The sequence below is a fragment of the Phaethon aethereus genome, assembly GCF_964289735.1.
Source record: "Phaethon aethereus genome assembly, chromosome: 20".
NCBI classification, from domain to species: Eukaryota; Metazoa; Chordata; class Aves; order Phaethontiformes; family Phaethontidae; genus Phaethon; species Phaethon aethereus.
The window spans coordinates 2,479,334-2,492,063 of record NC_138596.1 but is presented as its reverse complement, the minus strand read 5'-3'; the positions used below and the strand labels follow the sequence as shown (position 1 = coordinate 2,492,063).

The 12,730-nt window shown below is 47.3% G+C and overlaps 1 protein-coding gene across 1 annotated transcript in view; it reads right to left on the bottom strand.

Moving 5' to 3' along the window:
- The window catches only part of EHMT1 (euchromatic histone lysine methyltransferase 1), a 53,237-nt gene that overhangs the window by 20,530 nt on the left and 19,977 nt on the right, over positions 1-12,730 (bottom strand). Inside the window, exons 8-15 of the mRNA XM_082009095.1 lie at positions 12,541-12,686; positions 9,703-9,846; positions 7,918-8,144; positions 7,033-7,197; positions 6,445-6,527; positions 5,038-5,144; positions 2,947-3,069; positions 468-569 (exon numbers count right to left, since the gene is read on the bottom strand). Of these exons, the coding sequence (XP_081865221.1) occupies positions 468-569; positions 2,947-3,069; positions 5,038-5,144; positions 6,445-6,527; positions 7,033-7,197; positions 7,918-8,144; positions 9,703-9,846; positions 12,541-12,686 (1,097 nt within the window). The remainder of the gene's footprint in view (positions 1-467; positions 570-2,946; positions 3,070-5,037; positions 5,145-6,444; positions 6,528-7,032; positions 7,198-7,917; positions 8,145-9,702; positions 9,847-12,540; positions 12,687-12,730) is intronic.

Genomic DNA, 12,730 nt, shown 5'->3' with positions numbered 1-12,730 from the left:
AACATCCAGCTCGTGCACAAGCTCTTACAAAAGCTCCCTGAGAAGCCTGGGGGCCTTCCTCCAGAAAGAGGAATCCTGATGCAGTGCTGCCTCACCCCAGGGCAATGGGTAAGCTCTGTGATGGCGAGTGCCAGGCTTGACCCATCCCACGGCATGTCCACGATCCCACCCCCTGCCCTGCTAGGAGCACAGTGACAGCCTTGAGCAACAGGCTTCACCAGCAAATTCAGGGTCAAGGAGAAACTGCAAATCAAGGCACACAAAGGGAAGTTTCCATGAGGTCAGTGGAGGGGATTGCCTTCTCTGGTGGACCAAGATGCCCACCGCACTGTCGCCCTATGATGTTTTTCAGGTGCCCTCCAGCAGCAGGACTGTATTTGAGTAACCACTGCGTAGACGGCACACTGCCGAGGCTCGGGTCCCTGACCTGAGAAAAGCAGCTCCTGCCCCTCACAGAAAGGCCTCACCTGGCAGTTGACATCCATCTTCCCGTTGGAGAGGAGGTACTGAACAACATCGTAGTGCCCCTTCTTGGCAGCCAAGTGCAGACACGTGGAGCCCTCCGCGTCCTGGACACAACCACAGAGCAAGCACTGAGGGAACATCCATTCCCAACATTTCCCATGTCTGCATGACACCAGTTGATGCTCAAGAACAGCAGAGAACCTCACAGACAGAGCAGAAGACTCCAAAAGCCTCCAGCCCGCTGCCCGGAGGGGAGAGAGCAGCAGCAACCAGGGCCAGCGCTGAGCAGAGAGTGTTGCAGACAAAGCTCAGAGGAGCAACCTGTGCAGAGTAGGAGGCTAAGAGTGCAAAGGCTACGGGAAGAGACGCCTTTGTGAAGCCTAGGGAAGGTACCAACCCCAAACCCTGGCAGGCTGACGCTCCCTTTCCCTAACAGACCCTCTCCAACTCTTCTCCATGTGCTGGAGAGCCAAAGAAAGGCAGAAATCGCTTACAGAGGCAGAGCTTGCACTTCACATGAGGAAACTAGCCTTGTCTCAACCTGAAACGTTCCGTTTACACAGGTTTTTTGCTGTGTTTTATTAGCACAAGGCCTTATCCCAGCATCTTGCAGCAGGGCAAAGGAGTGTCTTGCACAGGGGCTAGGAGCCTCAAGAGACCAAGTCCCCGGCATGCCTGCAGCCGTCTGCCGAGATAAAAACCAACCATGAAGGTTGAAATGAAAAATGCTTTTGGGAGCTGAGAATACAGGGTCTGGTGGAGATGGACAGGCTGTGAGTCATGACAGAGACACTCCCACACCAGCACCAAAGATCTCAGCAGCTGGAGCCTGATTTTTATCAGACATTTATATCGCAAGAGCTTAGCACTTAGCAAGGCCCGGAGACCAGGAAATAAGGAGGAGGAAATGAAAGACTGAAAACCAAAATGACTCCTTCCAGCTAAGACCCAGGAAGCAACATCAGAGGTGAGAGCTTTCGGATGCAGCCGAGCAGAGAGCACAGAGCAGGGCTAAGGAGCAACCCTCCGAGCAAGGACGGGACATCTCAGATCAGGGATTACACTGTGTGGGCTTCTTGGGGTAAAGAAGGGGTTTCTACACCCCCAGAAGTGCCTGCCACATCTGAATAATGCCACAGCTTTCCCCTTAGACTAGCATGAGCCAAGTACAGCTTCTCGCCCCTGCGGAGAGCAGGCATATTTTAATATAAAGTTTCTGCAGGTTTTGAGTGGGGCTTTTACATCCCATTAACAGATCAACAGCTTCGCCCAGGGTCCGAGAAGCCCCCACGCCGGCACGCCCCAGCAGCCCTGCAGCACCCGGCACACAGTTAACGTCCAGACTTCTCATCCAAATGGCTGGAGCAGATTTTAAACTGCAATGTTGCTGTTTTCAAAAAAATGACTAATTTGGTGCAAGAAACTAATTAACATAATAAATTAGTCTAGACTTCAGACGTGATCTCAGGCTTCTAATTTGCTTTTGCAAGCTCAGGATTTTTTTCTTTCCCTTTACCTTTAGAAGCAAAAAACCCCCCTTTTTTCTCTTCCACAGGAACAAATCGGGTGAGAGATATCTGGATTGCTCCAAGACACTTGGGAGAGGGGCCCGCACGAACCCACACGTGCCTGTCCTGTCCTTTCCCCCTTCCCAGCTCAGAACCTGGCTTCCATGGATCCGTTTAAGGCTCAGGGTGGGCAACACTTGGTAGCTTGTGCAATCCTCCTGGCCCTGCCAGCTCCTTCATGAAAAGTGCATCCTGGCCCTGTCATACTCCCCAGCAATAGCAGAGGAGCGCGCCAACAGCAGCAGGTTGTAACAATAAGAAGTTCACACGAGGAGGGTTCCTGTGCTCCAAATAGCATCTGATTTATGGGACTAATAAACGATCTGCATAATTTCCAAGATTGCAAAGCAACCAGAGCATGCTAAAGGCAAACAGACAGCTGCATTTTATTGTATTTCTTTAAATTAAAGGGTAGAGTTTAAAGATGGGGTCCAATTTCGCCACTGCAGCGTGACTGCAAGAAACCACTCTTGAGTCCTTTGGAAAGCAAAGCTTCCTCTGTCATTTTTGCTGGCTTGGCAAGCAGCTAATTACTAGCCCATTTTAAAATGTCACCCCAAAATTCTCATTATTAAAGTCTACAGAGAAGGAAACTCTGAAATCAAACTCCAAATTCACTGCCATGGATTTGTGATGCTTAGTCGCCCCATATGAAATTAAATACCTCCTATATTCAGTGCCACAAACCAATGCAGCAAGTGGCAGCACTTGCCCCAGACTGCTCACAGCCAGGACACTGCACCATTGAAATGACACTACCGACAACCACAGCCTTGCCAAACATGCGTGCCCAAGGCAAGCAAGTCCATGTCCCTTTTGCCTGTGCACTTCCACCCGAGACTGAAAACGTAGCAAGAAAGAAATGGTGGACAGGGGCTTCTTCAGGAGAAAAAGGTAAAGAATAAATGGTTACCTTAGGATCTACTAGTGCTCCAGCCTTGATAAGGTATTTCACAGTTTCCAGATGGTTGTTTTCTGCTGCTTCCATCAGTGGGGTCCTCTGGTCTTCAGAGCAGGTGTCTATATTAGCACCAGCCTGTTCAGCGGCCAAGGCAAATACAAGGACAATTATAACCATTACTGGTTAGCAGAGGAAAGATGTGGGAGTAGAGATTTACTAGCAAGTTTTTTCCTGAAATTTAGCCATATTAAGCAGGAAAAAAAAAAAAGCCAACCACCAGAACTAAAACCAGGAAAGAAGGCAGTCCAACTTCACCTGTTTTGGAAAGCAGCACACACTGCCTGCCCTCTCTCCTGCCTTCTACAGCCAGTAACTGGGGCGTAAGGAAGGCAACAGCTCTTATTAAATAACTCTCGTCATTAATGTATTTTGTATCAGTACTTTCTGGATATTGTTTCTGTAACAATTTGGAAAAATCAGCCTCCTCCTTTTTCCAGCAGCTTTGTTTTCCCCGGTCTATCATTTCTACTAACACAATGAACAAAACAACCAGCTCTTCCCAATGTCACAAGCACTAGGAACGACTTGCTGATTGCAACAGAGGTAGGAGCTGTAAAAAAAAATCCTGGAGATTGGCTAACTATTCCTGTTGAAGTCAACAGTAACATTTCTACAGAGGTCTCTGAGCATATGCTCAGTTCAACATGGAGTGCCTTGGACCAAAATCTTACTCTTTTCCAAAACATTACCATGTCATGTATGTTGCCTGTTTTAACCTCCTTGCCTTAGCTCAGTAACCCACCTAATACTTAAAACCAAAAGAAAATCTTGGAGGCAGGACAATTCTTGGCAAGGACACGCATGCCTATATATGCATGAGGCACAGACCTGTTTACAGCAGCGACACGCTGACTCAGGTTCACCTGGCACAAGAAGTTGGCCCCATTGCTTCCCAGTGCCTCCCACTGAATGCATTTGTTTTGATTACTTTTAAATAGCTACAGCTATTTAAACCAGACCAGAGAAGAGGCATTTCAAGTCTAACAAGCTGAGGACATTTCCAGCCAAATACTGTGCTACTGCAGTAGCCAGACATCAGGGAAGAGTCAAGAAGATGAAGGATTTTGGAAACAAACCAACCCTACTGATAATTCAAACTGTTTGTAATATCTTGGAGGTTTTGCTCCTTTTACTCATACGAGTCATTCTGTTCTGTTCATGTGCAGTAACTTAAGTGAGTGAGAGCAGCAGGGTAGGCCCAGAGCTGCATCTTCAAATTGCACTTTGAAAGCCTCTGACTCCAGATGCTGAAATGCAACATCCCAGCAAGCTCATTCTCAAAGACATGGCATTGCTGCTTTCTCAAAAGCCCTTTAAGGTCACACAGGGTAAACAAAACATACTTCCAGTCACTCCAGATAATGTATGCCAGTACAAAAAAAGAAAAACTGTAACTTTTTAAATCCTCCCTTTTTTCTTCACATCATTTTCGAGTGGGTTCAACAAGAGCACCCCTATGTCTTTGACCATCTTCCCTCAATTAGAATCCAAATCTCAGACAACACGCCAAAACTTGCATCTTTCCTTCTTTCCTTTCCACATGCAGGACATTTACATTGCAGAGGAAAATCCTGCTGGAATCACTCAGGTTTTGACAGAAGGGAAGACAGGGTCTGCTAGCTTCCAGGATCCAGAGCCTGCCTGCCTTCGTTACAAAGAGCAACTTGGCAGCAGCTTGCAGATGACCTGCAGCCTGCCAGCGGTCAGCCCGTGCTGGCACATCTGGCAGCGCACACTCTGCTGGGTGTGCTCAGACATATAGGTTCCCACATGCTCCACGGTGCCCTACTTCGAAGCTTCACGTGCTCATTGCCCAGACAGTGAAGCTTGCTTGGAGAACAGCCTAGAAATACAGCTTCAGTCATGCTCCCTAAGAGCTCACGTTACTCTCCAACACTCCTCCCACAGCAAACCCTAGGAATGAGGTTTTTTTGTAGAAGGGATGTTTCAGTGCTCATTTCCAAGTGTGCTTTAGCCACGTGGGGCAGGAGACCAAAAACCACAGAAAATTGCTTGGACAGAAGAACGTAAGTGGAGACAGACCTGAATCAGCATATGGCAGATGTCCACGTGGCCAGACTCGGCGGCAGCATGGAGAGGGGTTCTTTTACTCTGATGCTCCATTTTAAAATTAGGGTCAATCCCGTCCACTGAAAAACAGAGCAGAGATGCTTTCAACCATAATGCAGAGATTAGAGAAAAGCATAACAGGAGAACCAGGTCTCAGCTGAAGGCTTGCAAAGGTTTCCAGCCCATGCTCAGCCTTTCCCACGACTCGCCACACATTCAAGCCAGAAAGCTCTCGGGGTAGTCCCGTGGACATTCGATATGCAACAGCCCTCAAACCAAGAGCTTCAGAAACACCATGGAATTTAATACCTTTAAGCCATTACAATTTCTACATAGGCCAATCTCCCTCAGATTCACAATTCACCATCTCTCAGTGCAACAAAACCAACAAACACTATACAAGGATAAAAAGAAAAAATAATGCTGCTTTGTTTAAAGAAGTTGGAAACAACAAAGAGTCAGTACTACCTGGCCTTTTTGTCTCACCACTATTAACTGCAATTAATATTAGCAATCCTCATTGCATCCCTGCAAACACATGGCTACAAAGTGGATGGAGCTTCTCCAATTAACACAAGCTCAGGATCTGGCCAGAGATTCTCACAGCTGTGCAGACTGACAGATGATGATGACAGCCAGACAAAGATGTCTGGGCATGATAACACGTTGCATACGATAAGGCTGTAGTTAAGTATCAATAAATAACATTTTTTGTGCTGTTGAAGACATGAACAATGAAGCTAACACTTGCTAGAAGAAAAAAGAAGAATCTGATAAATTAAAAGAACAGAAAGCATCAAAAAATGTACTGCAAAGTACTGGAGTGGAAAGCAAATGATCCCAAGGAAACACTGTGTCCTTCAAAGGGGGAGATTCCTCGGGAATATATGTTGGTAAAAACAAGATCAGCGGCTCAAAGCCATCTGGTGACAGTCAACTGTGTACCCCCAAAAACAAACCCGGTGTATTGAAGGGCTTTTCCTTCCTGCTCTCTTGCCGATGGGTCTCAGCTTAAGCTGACTCCCATCTTTTTACCTCTCTACCAGATGCAAATACCTAACTATCCCATTGCATGGAGAGGAAAAGTTCTGTCAGACTGGAAAAATCACACATAGGTCATGTGGGGACAGAAACAACTTCTTTGGATAAAACTATGCCTGAATGCAGAAACAATTTGGGAGCAGGTCCACGTTTCACAGAAAGATGAAGCCATTTCCAACGACGCCTCACTTGAAAAAGTGGCTTTCTCCTCCAACTCCACTCACAAGGGGCAGTGGGGAATACAAAGTGCTGCCATGCTGGGAACTGGACTCTGGGAGCTGCCTGGCAGGAGCTGGGAGTACTGCCAGACACGCAGTGTCCTGGGAAGGAGCCACCTACCCAACATAAGCAGGACTTTTTGCAGCTCTCCTTGCCTTGCAGAGAAGTACAACTGCTTTGGATGGAACCGTAACTTCTTGGGTCTGCAGGAGTGGGGAAAAGAGGCATAATTAATAGTTGCTGAAGAACACTCCCGGCATTTCACCCCACCCCTACCCCATGTGCATGACAAAGTCTGTTCCTATAGCATGGCTTCAGAGTGCCAGCAAAACACAAGGACAAGACTCCAGAAAGGAGGTCTTAAAACTTCCAACTCCAACCGCAGCCAGCCTTGCTCTAATGAGGGCTGTACCTATTCAGTGCCGCTCGTCAACTAATTCTGGGTCTTACCACTGTAAATGGGAACTCCTAGTAGCTACAGCTGTGGTTGGGGGGGCCAGTGAAAAACTAAATCCTCCAAACAAATCAGGAAGACACTTAGAGCTGTAACTGTTCTCTTGACTCAGTAATCTGTCAGGGGTGAACAAATGACTGAAGCGAGCAAAAAAAGGTCCAAGTGAAGCCAAAATCTAGAGAAGCTAAACCTCGGTTCTCTCTAGGTTAAGCAACTTTGTTGGGACCTGGAGAGACCAGTGGTCTTTTTCTTACTTTTCGGAGTCCAGGGCAATCAGGGCGCTTTCCAGAGTTTCTTTAACTGGTCCCTGCGTCAGGCTAGTAGTAGGCTTTGGAAAAACTGAAGACCCCGCTATGTCAAACCCCTCAGCAGCTGAACTTTCTGGCTTGTCTTCCTCTGAGAACCGTGTCCCAGTGCCACTGAAGAGAAAAAATGAGAGACAGCCAATGCATAACCATTAAAAACACACAACAGTGTGTATCTTATGCCAAAGAAGGAAAGGAAATGGATTTTAAATACAGATAAGTGTAAGTGAAATTGAAACACGAACCAATATATTTTACAGCCTTTTCGGGAAGAACTTGCCCCAAAAAGGAGCTGCACTGGCCTATGAATACTTTTTGATGTACTCTGTGTTACAGGAAACCTAGGAACGTGGGGCAAGTCATAAAAGCCAACAGAACAAGATCAGATTGGACGGGAAGTCGGAGCATTGTTCAACGCAAGGATGGTTTGATTTGTGTTTTCCTCTGCATTTTCACCTTCCTTTATACTTGTGCTCATTGGTGCAAGTCTGGAACTACAGCTAGGCACTGCATGAATTTCCCTGTCACTTAGCAGACCTGGCAACATCAACTCATTCCACTATTATTCCACTGCCAACAATAAGTCAAAGGAGTGGTTCTAACTCCTAAAACCCTCCTATCTTCATAGCCTCTGCCCCGGCTCACCCTGTGGTTGCCACGCTCTTCTCTGACACAGCAAGCAACGCAAAACACACTTGCAGATTCCTGCAGCTGCGTTTGGCTTGTCACAGCAGGACCTGAAAGCACTTTGCTCCATCAGGAGGAGCACAAGCATTCAAACGCAGAGCACAGTCTGGCACAAGGTTTGAGATCACCACGGGCGCCCAAGCTCACCTCCCCGTCGTGGTGTCAGCCCTTCCCTCCACAGCTGCTGGTTTCTGCTGCTCGTAGGTCAGTGACACCGTTGAGGTTGTGTCTGCTTTTGCTATTGTCACCTCCTTTGCCTTGGAGGCCTCTTCCCCGCAGTGTGGGCAGTAGCTCATGTCGTTGACCTGGGAGGCACAGTTCTTGTGGAAACGGTGGGAGATACTGCTCTCCGGCTGACACTCCATGAAAGTGCCCTAAAAAAACCACAGAGGAGAAATTCACACCTTGGTCACTACGTGCCTTACCCCTTCTACATGCTTCATCCGCAGATCTCTTAAACACTTCATTCATCACCACTCTTGTCCCTGGCGCTTCCAATACAGTAAGCAAGCACTGCCACTTCTTTAGAAGAGAACAAAACCAAGGTAACAGGGAAAAAACTCACTTGATTAGGGACTGCAAAGCAAGTTTTTTAATTGTGATTGGGAAACAGAACCAAGAAGTCCCGATTTCCAGCTCTTTCCTCTAACGCTTGAAGTTCTTGCTTATGTTTCTAGAAGTGCCAGTGTACTGTAAGGACGCCCCCAAAACTGGAAAAGAAAACTTTAGACCTGTGGGCTGAGCCAGCATTAAAACTACCTAACAAAGCTGCGCACAAACCATTCAAGGACCCATGTGAATATAATTAAGTCAGCTGTTAACCCCAACGTAACCTAAAGCATGCGACTTCTCTGCTTGGACCAGCCCCAAACGCCCCAATAATGTGGCTGACTGCGCATTCAACAAACTTGGGCAGCTTTTCTTAAAATTATTTTCCCTTTCCAGCAAAGTCCTCTGAACTGATCTGAAGGTAGCCCAGAATTCACTGCCCTGTGATATTAGTGCTACCTGAAGCCCTACTGTGCTCTGTGTTATTAGTGATGGATAGTACAAACACTCCCAGATTCACCTGTATGAACTATGACATGTCACTCAGTAAAAGCATGTAAGGAAAGGCTAGTTAAAACCCACTCTTCTTCTGAATTCACCGTCCTCCCAAGCAATCTAATTAACTCTATTTCAGCTTTGCAAAATGCCTTTAAGGGTTCTGAGGATTTTATCTTTTAAATGATCTTTGACTCAGGATGAAAACCCAGGATGGCTCCATTTGTTACAATAATGCTTGAGACTGCTGTAGCATCTTTCATTGAGTCATCTTGAAGAACACTAGCATCAGACAATTAAGCCTCCCCATCACCCTGTGAGGCCCTCAACTGGTGTTTTTCAGCTTTACCAACAGGGAAAGTAGGACGCTGACTTAAAGGACTGGACCAGTGCTATTAAAAGCCTCGGTGGAAGAGGTGGACGAAGCAGCACATCTCAAACAGTTCCAGTTTGAGATGTTGCCTTGTTCCAGTGCCATCACTCAGGTTCCCCACCTAAACCCTCATGAGCAGGCAGGGGGACAGAACCACTCTTGTGTACACAGATTCATTTACAAACCAAGCTAATACAATTTTTGATGTGATTGATCTGTACAGAGAAAGGAAAAAACCCCTCATTCCAAAGACGTTCCTAAGGCAAGACTTCCACCGTGTGAAACCCCAGTGAAAACCCTTCAGTAACATCCCTTGGGGTCTCCAGGAAGATAAAGGTGACAATTGCAGCTACCCTCGGACACATTCCTGTTGAAAACACCACCTGACATGCTGTGGAACGAGGTGGAGCTGATGCCAGGAAGTCAGTAAACCCCTTTAGGTACCATCTCCACCTTCAGCTCTTCCAGCTACTGCGACAGGTACCCCCTTCCCTAGATTGAGAGCACGGACTTACTGCAGTGCAAAAGTATCCACAGCCAGGGCAACACTGGTGTTTCACCATCCTCCCTCTATGGTCCTCACACAGCACCAAAAGCTGGACTTTGTTAGACGGGCGCATCAGTTCATACTTAACCACACTGTTTGTGCATCGGCCCAGCTGGAACAGGAGAAATTAAAGGAAATGAAATTACTGGAGACCAAAACACTCTCTGTGCTTGTGCGGAGGAAGATTTTGCACACTGCTGTGATGAGCCCTGGCTTTTTCACAGTAATTCAGATGTGTGCCAGATAGCATTAGCAGTGCAGCAGGAAGCTGTGGAAGCTGCTCTCACAGGAAGAAATGCATCATTTACTAACTAACATGCATGTGGACCCCAAGTCATTTGTTCCTTGCAAGAAAAAAAATCATAACTGGAAATAGGCAGCAGCCAAGCAGCGGCAGAAGGGGCAGTCCCATGGGCCTGACTCACGCAACATACGCTCTCCTTTTGCCAGGAAGAGCGGGTGTCGGTGACCAAGAGAACAAGACCATACGCACTAAATCTTGTTACTGTTCAAAAGTATAAGTCACAGGAAGATAAAGGGAAAAATAATTGCTCTTCGTTGCCAGCGAAGTTATCGTCTGTACTGGTTCCAGCACTGGCCCCTGCCCAGACCACAGGGATGACAAAGCCAGGCTTTCACAAGAGCTCAGCTCAAATCACATTTTGAGCATGTTTTCTGAAGGATTTCACCACTGCACAGCCCTGGACTTAAAAAGCTGTCTTCTCCTGCACCACCTTGTTCTGTTAAAGACAGCAGGCTCCGTAATTGGGGTTCACTTTTCCCAATCAGTGTTACTCGCTCTGCTGCATCAGAAGAACCAGCGCTTCCGTCTGCTGCCCCCACTCATTCGTCTACGACATTTTCACATCCAGTTGCCACCTGCGAGCATGACGTGACACTGTTTGGGTTCTGTAAGTTCCTCTTGATAATAACCCTGCTTTCCCCAGATGCTTGGCAAAGGACATTTATGAACCAGAAATATAAACGTGAAAGGCTGCTACAAGGAAATGCCCCCACCAAAATCTGTGTATGGTCACTGTGCACTGCCACCATGAGCAGAGGAGTCAGTCAGGAACACGGTGCCTGCTCGTCACCAACAGACTGTCCCTCTGGTCTAGCTGAGGTTTGATTTACTGCTTTTTCTCAACAAAACTAAACTTTCTCTCTAATTTTTTTAAACTCCACTTCTCCTGCAGAATCAACACCCCTATGGAAAAAGAGGACGGATTTTAACCTAGGCTCATCATTCACCCCTAGCATCTCTGATTCAACTTACCCAAATTCCAGCTGCAGAGTCTACCTGTGGCTGTGACACCTTGGCTAGACTGATCACTGTTAACACACAGAGCCCAAGGGCTGCAGGGGTGGCAGGACAGGACCACGGCGTTGATTTTTACTTATAAGCTCAGGAAATTTGATTAACAGGTGAAAAGCTGCACTGTCTGTGTGAGGAAGCCCCTGCGTTATTATGTCACACTATATTATCTGTTAGAAACTCTAAAAAGTACCAAATTATTAATTGCTATTTTCCAACCATTACAGAGTGCAGCAGGATGCTCATAACTATTTATAACATTCTCCAAGGACACGGAGAACCCACTATTCACATATATAATATTCCTATAACATCTATGTCACGTATCCCATTATGAAGAAGAGTCTAGCGTAAAGCATGGCCTTTGCTATTCCTCTCTCTGATTTATCCACGGACAGAATTGTCAAACCACACGAGAAGGAACTCTTTCATATACCTTTTGTTTATTTAGAAACCCTGGGGTCCCCCTCTCTCCAGTAAGACTCCAGAGCATTCTCTCTTTAATGAACCCATTTTGCCATGCTTTGGAAATTCCTTTCTCTATAGGTACCAGCACGTACTAACAGAAGCAGAGCTGGGCTGCAAATCTGATTATCCCTTTCTCCCTCCATCCACCCTTCTCCTGGGATACTACAGGAGAACTAGGGATATTCTCACTCCTTGTCCTACTACCAGCAAGTATCAAAGTGCTGCAGTGTGACTGCAGCTCAGCTGAAGCTTAAAAGAAACGCAAGTGCCTCCCAACAAAAGGAGGATCTACCGAGTGTGTTCCTGTCCTGCAGTCTCACTTTCCAGACTCTGGGAGGGAGTCACTTCTGCCACTTACTTCCACACTTCTGGAACGAGTAGAGCCCAACTAGCCCAGCTGATAAGTGACTGAAAGGCATCAAGTGCAACCGTTTTCAGTCAGCCAGACCTGGAGGCTGCGCAGGGTTGCCAGGACATAGGAAGCTTTGTAACATAAGCCTCTTGGGGGAGGAGGAGAGAAGGCGGCTGGGGCAGACTGAGCTGGCGGAGGGCATGCCAAGTTCCCGAAACTCAAAAGCTGGCTACAGAAAGGTTTGCATCAGCTCCTTCGCAGTCAAGGGAAACCAGCTCCAGGCTTCCTCTGATTGGATTTGCTCACTTCGATGCATGCTAATGTGTTTTAGTCCACTTGGCCTGAAGCGTCTGTTACATCAACGTGATCCAGCCGCACAGGCCAGGACAAGCAGGAGCGATCCACCCGGCGCCTCTCCAACTGCAGCCCGCACCACCTCCTCCCTGCCGAGCAGCTTCAACCCGGCTGTGCGACACGCGCAGGGCGCTGGAGCCCTCAGCTTAGCGAGCGAGACTTTTGCCTTGCCGTTGCCCGCACACCAGTGGGTTCCCAGTCTAGCAGGCTGCAGAGCCCCTGCGTGACCCAACACATGTTCCTGGCACAGCTTTTTATTCTTTATGTCTTTGTCCTCAGCAGAAAAGTCTGTGAGAAGCTGAAAGACAGGCTCCTACCTCGTTATCCACACTCTCTGTGGCCATGCACTGGTTGTTGGCTAGCGTGGTGATCTCTCTGCTTTTGGGGGTTTCCATTCGACAGCTACAGAGGGGGACTTCCTGGAGACCATCTACTTCCATTGCTTCAGGACCGTTGGAAAGACCTGGAGTACAGAAGACCAGTAAATCAACTCTGAACTTCTCTTCT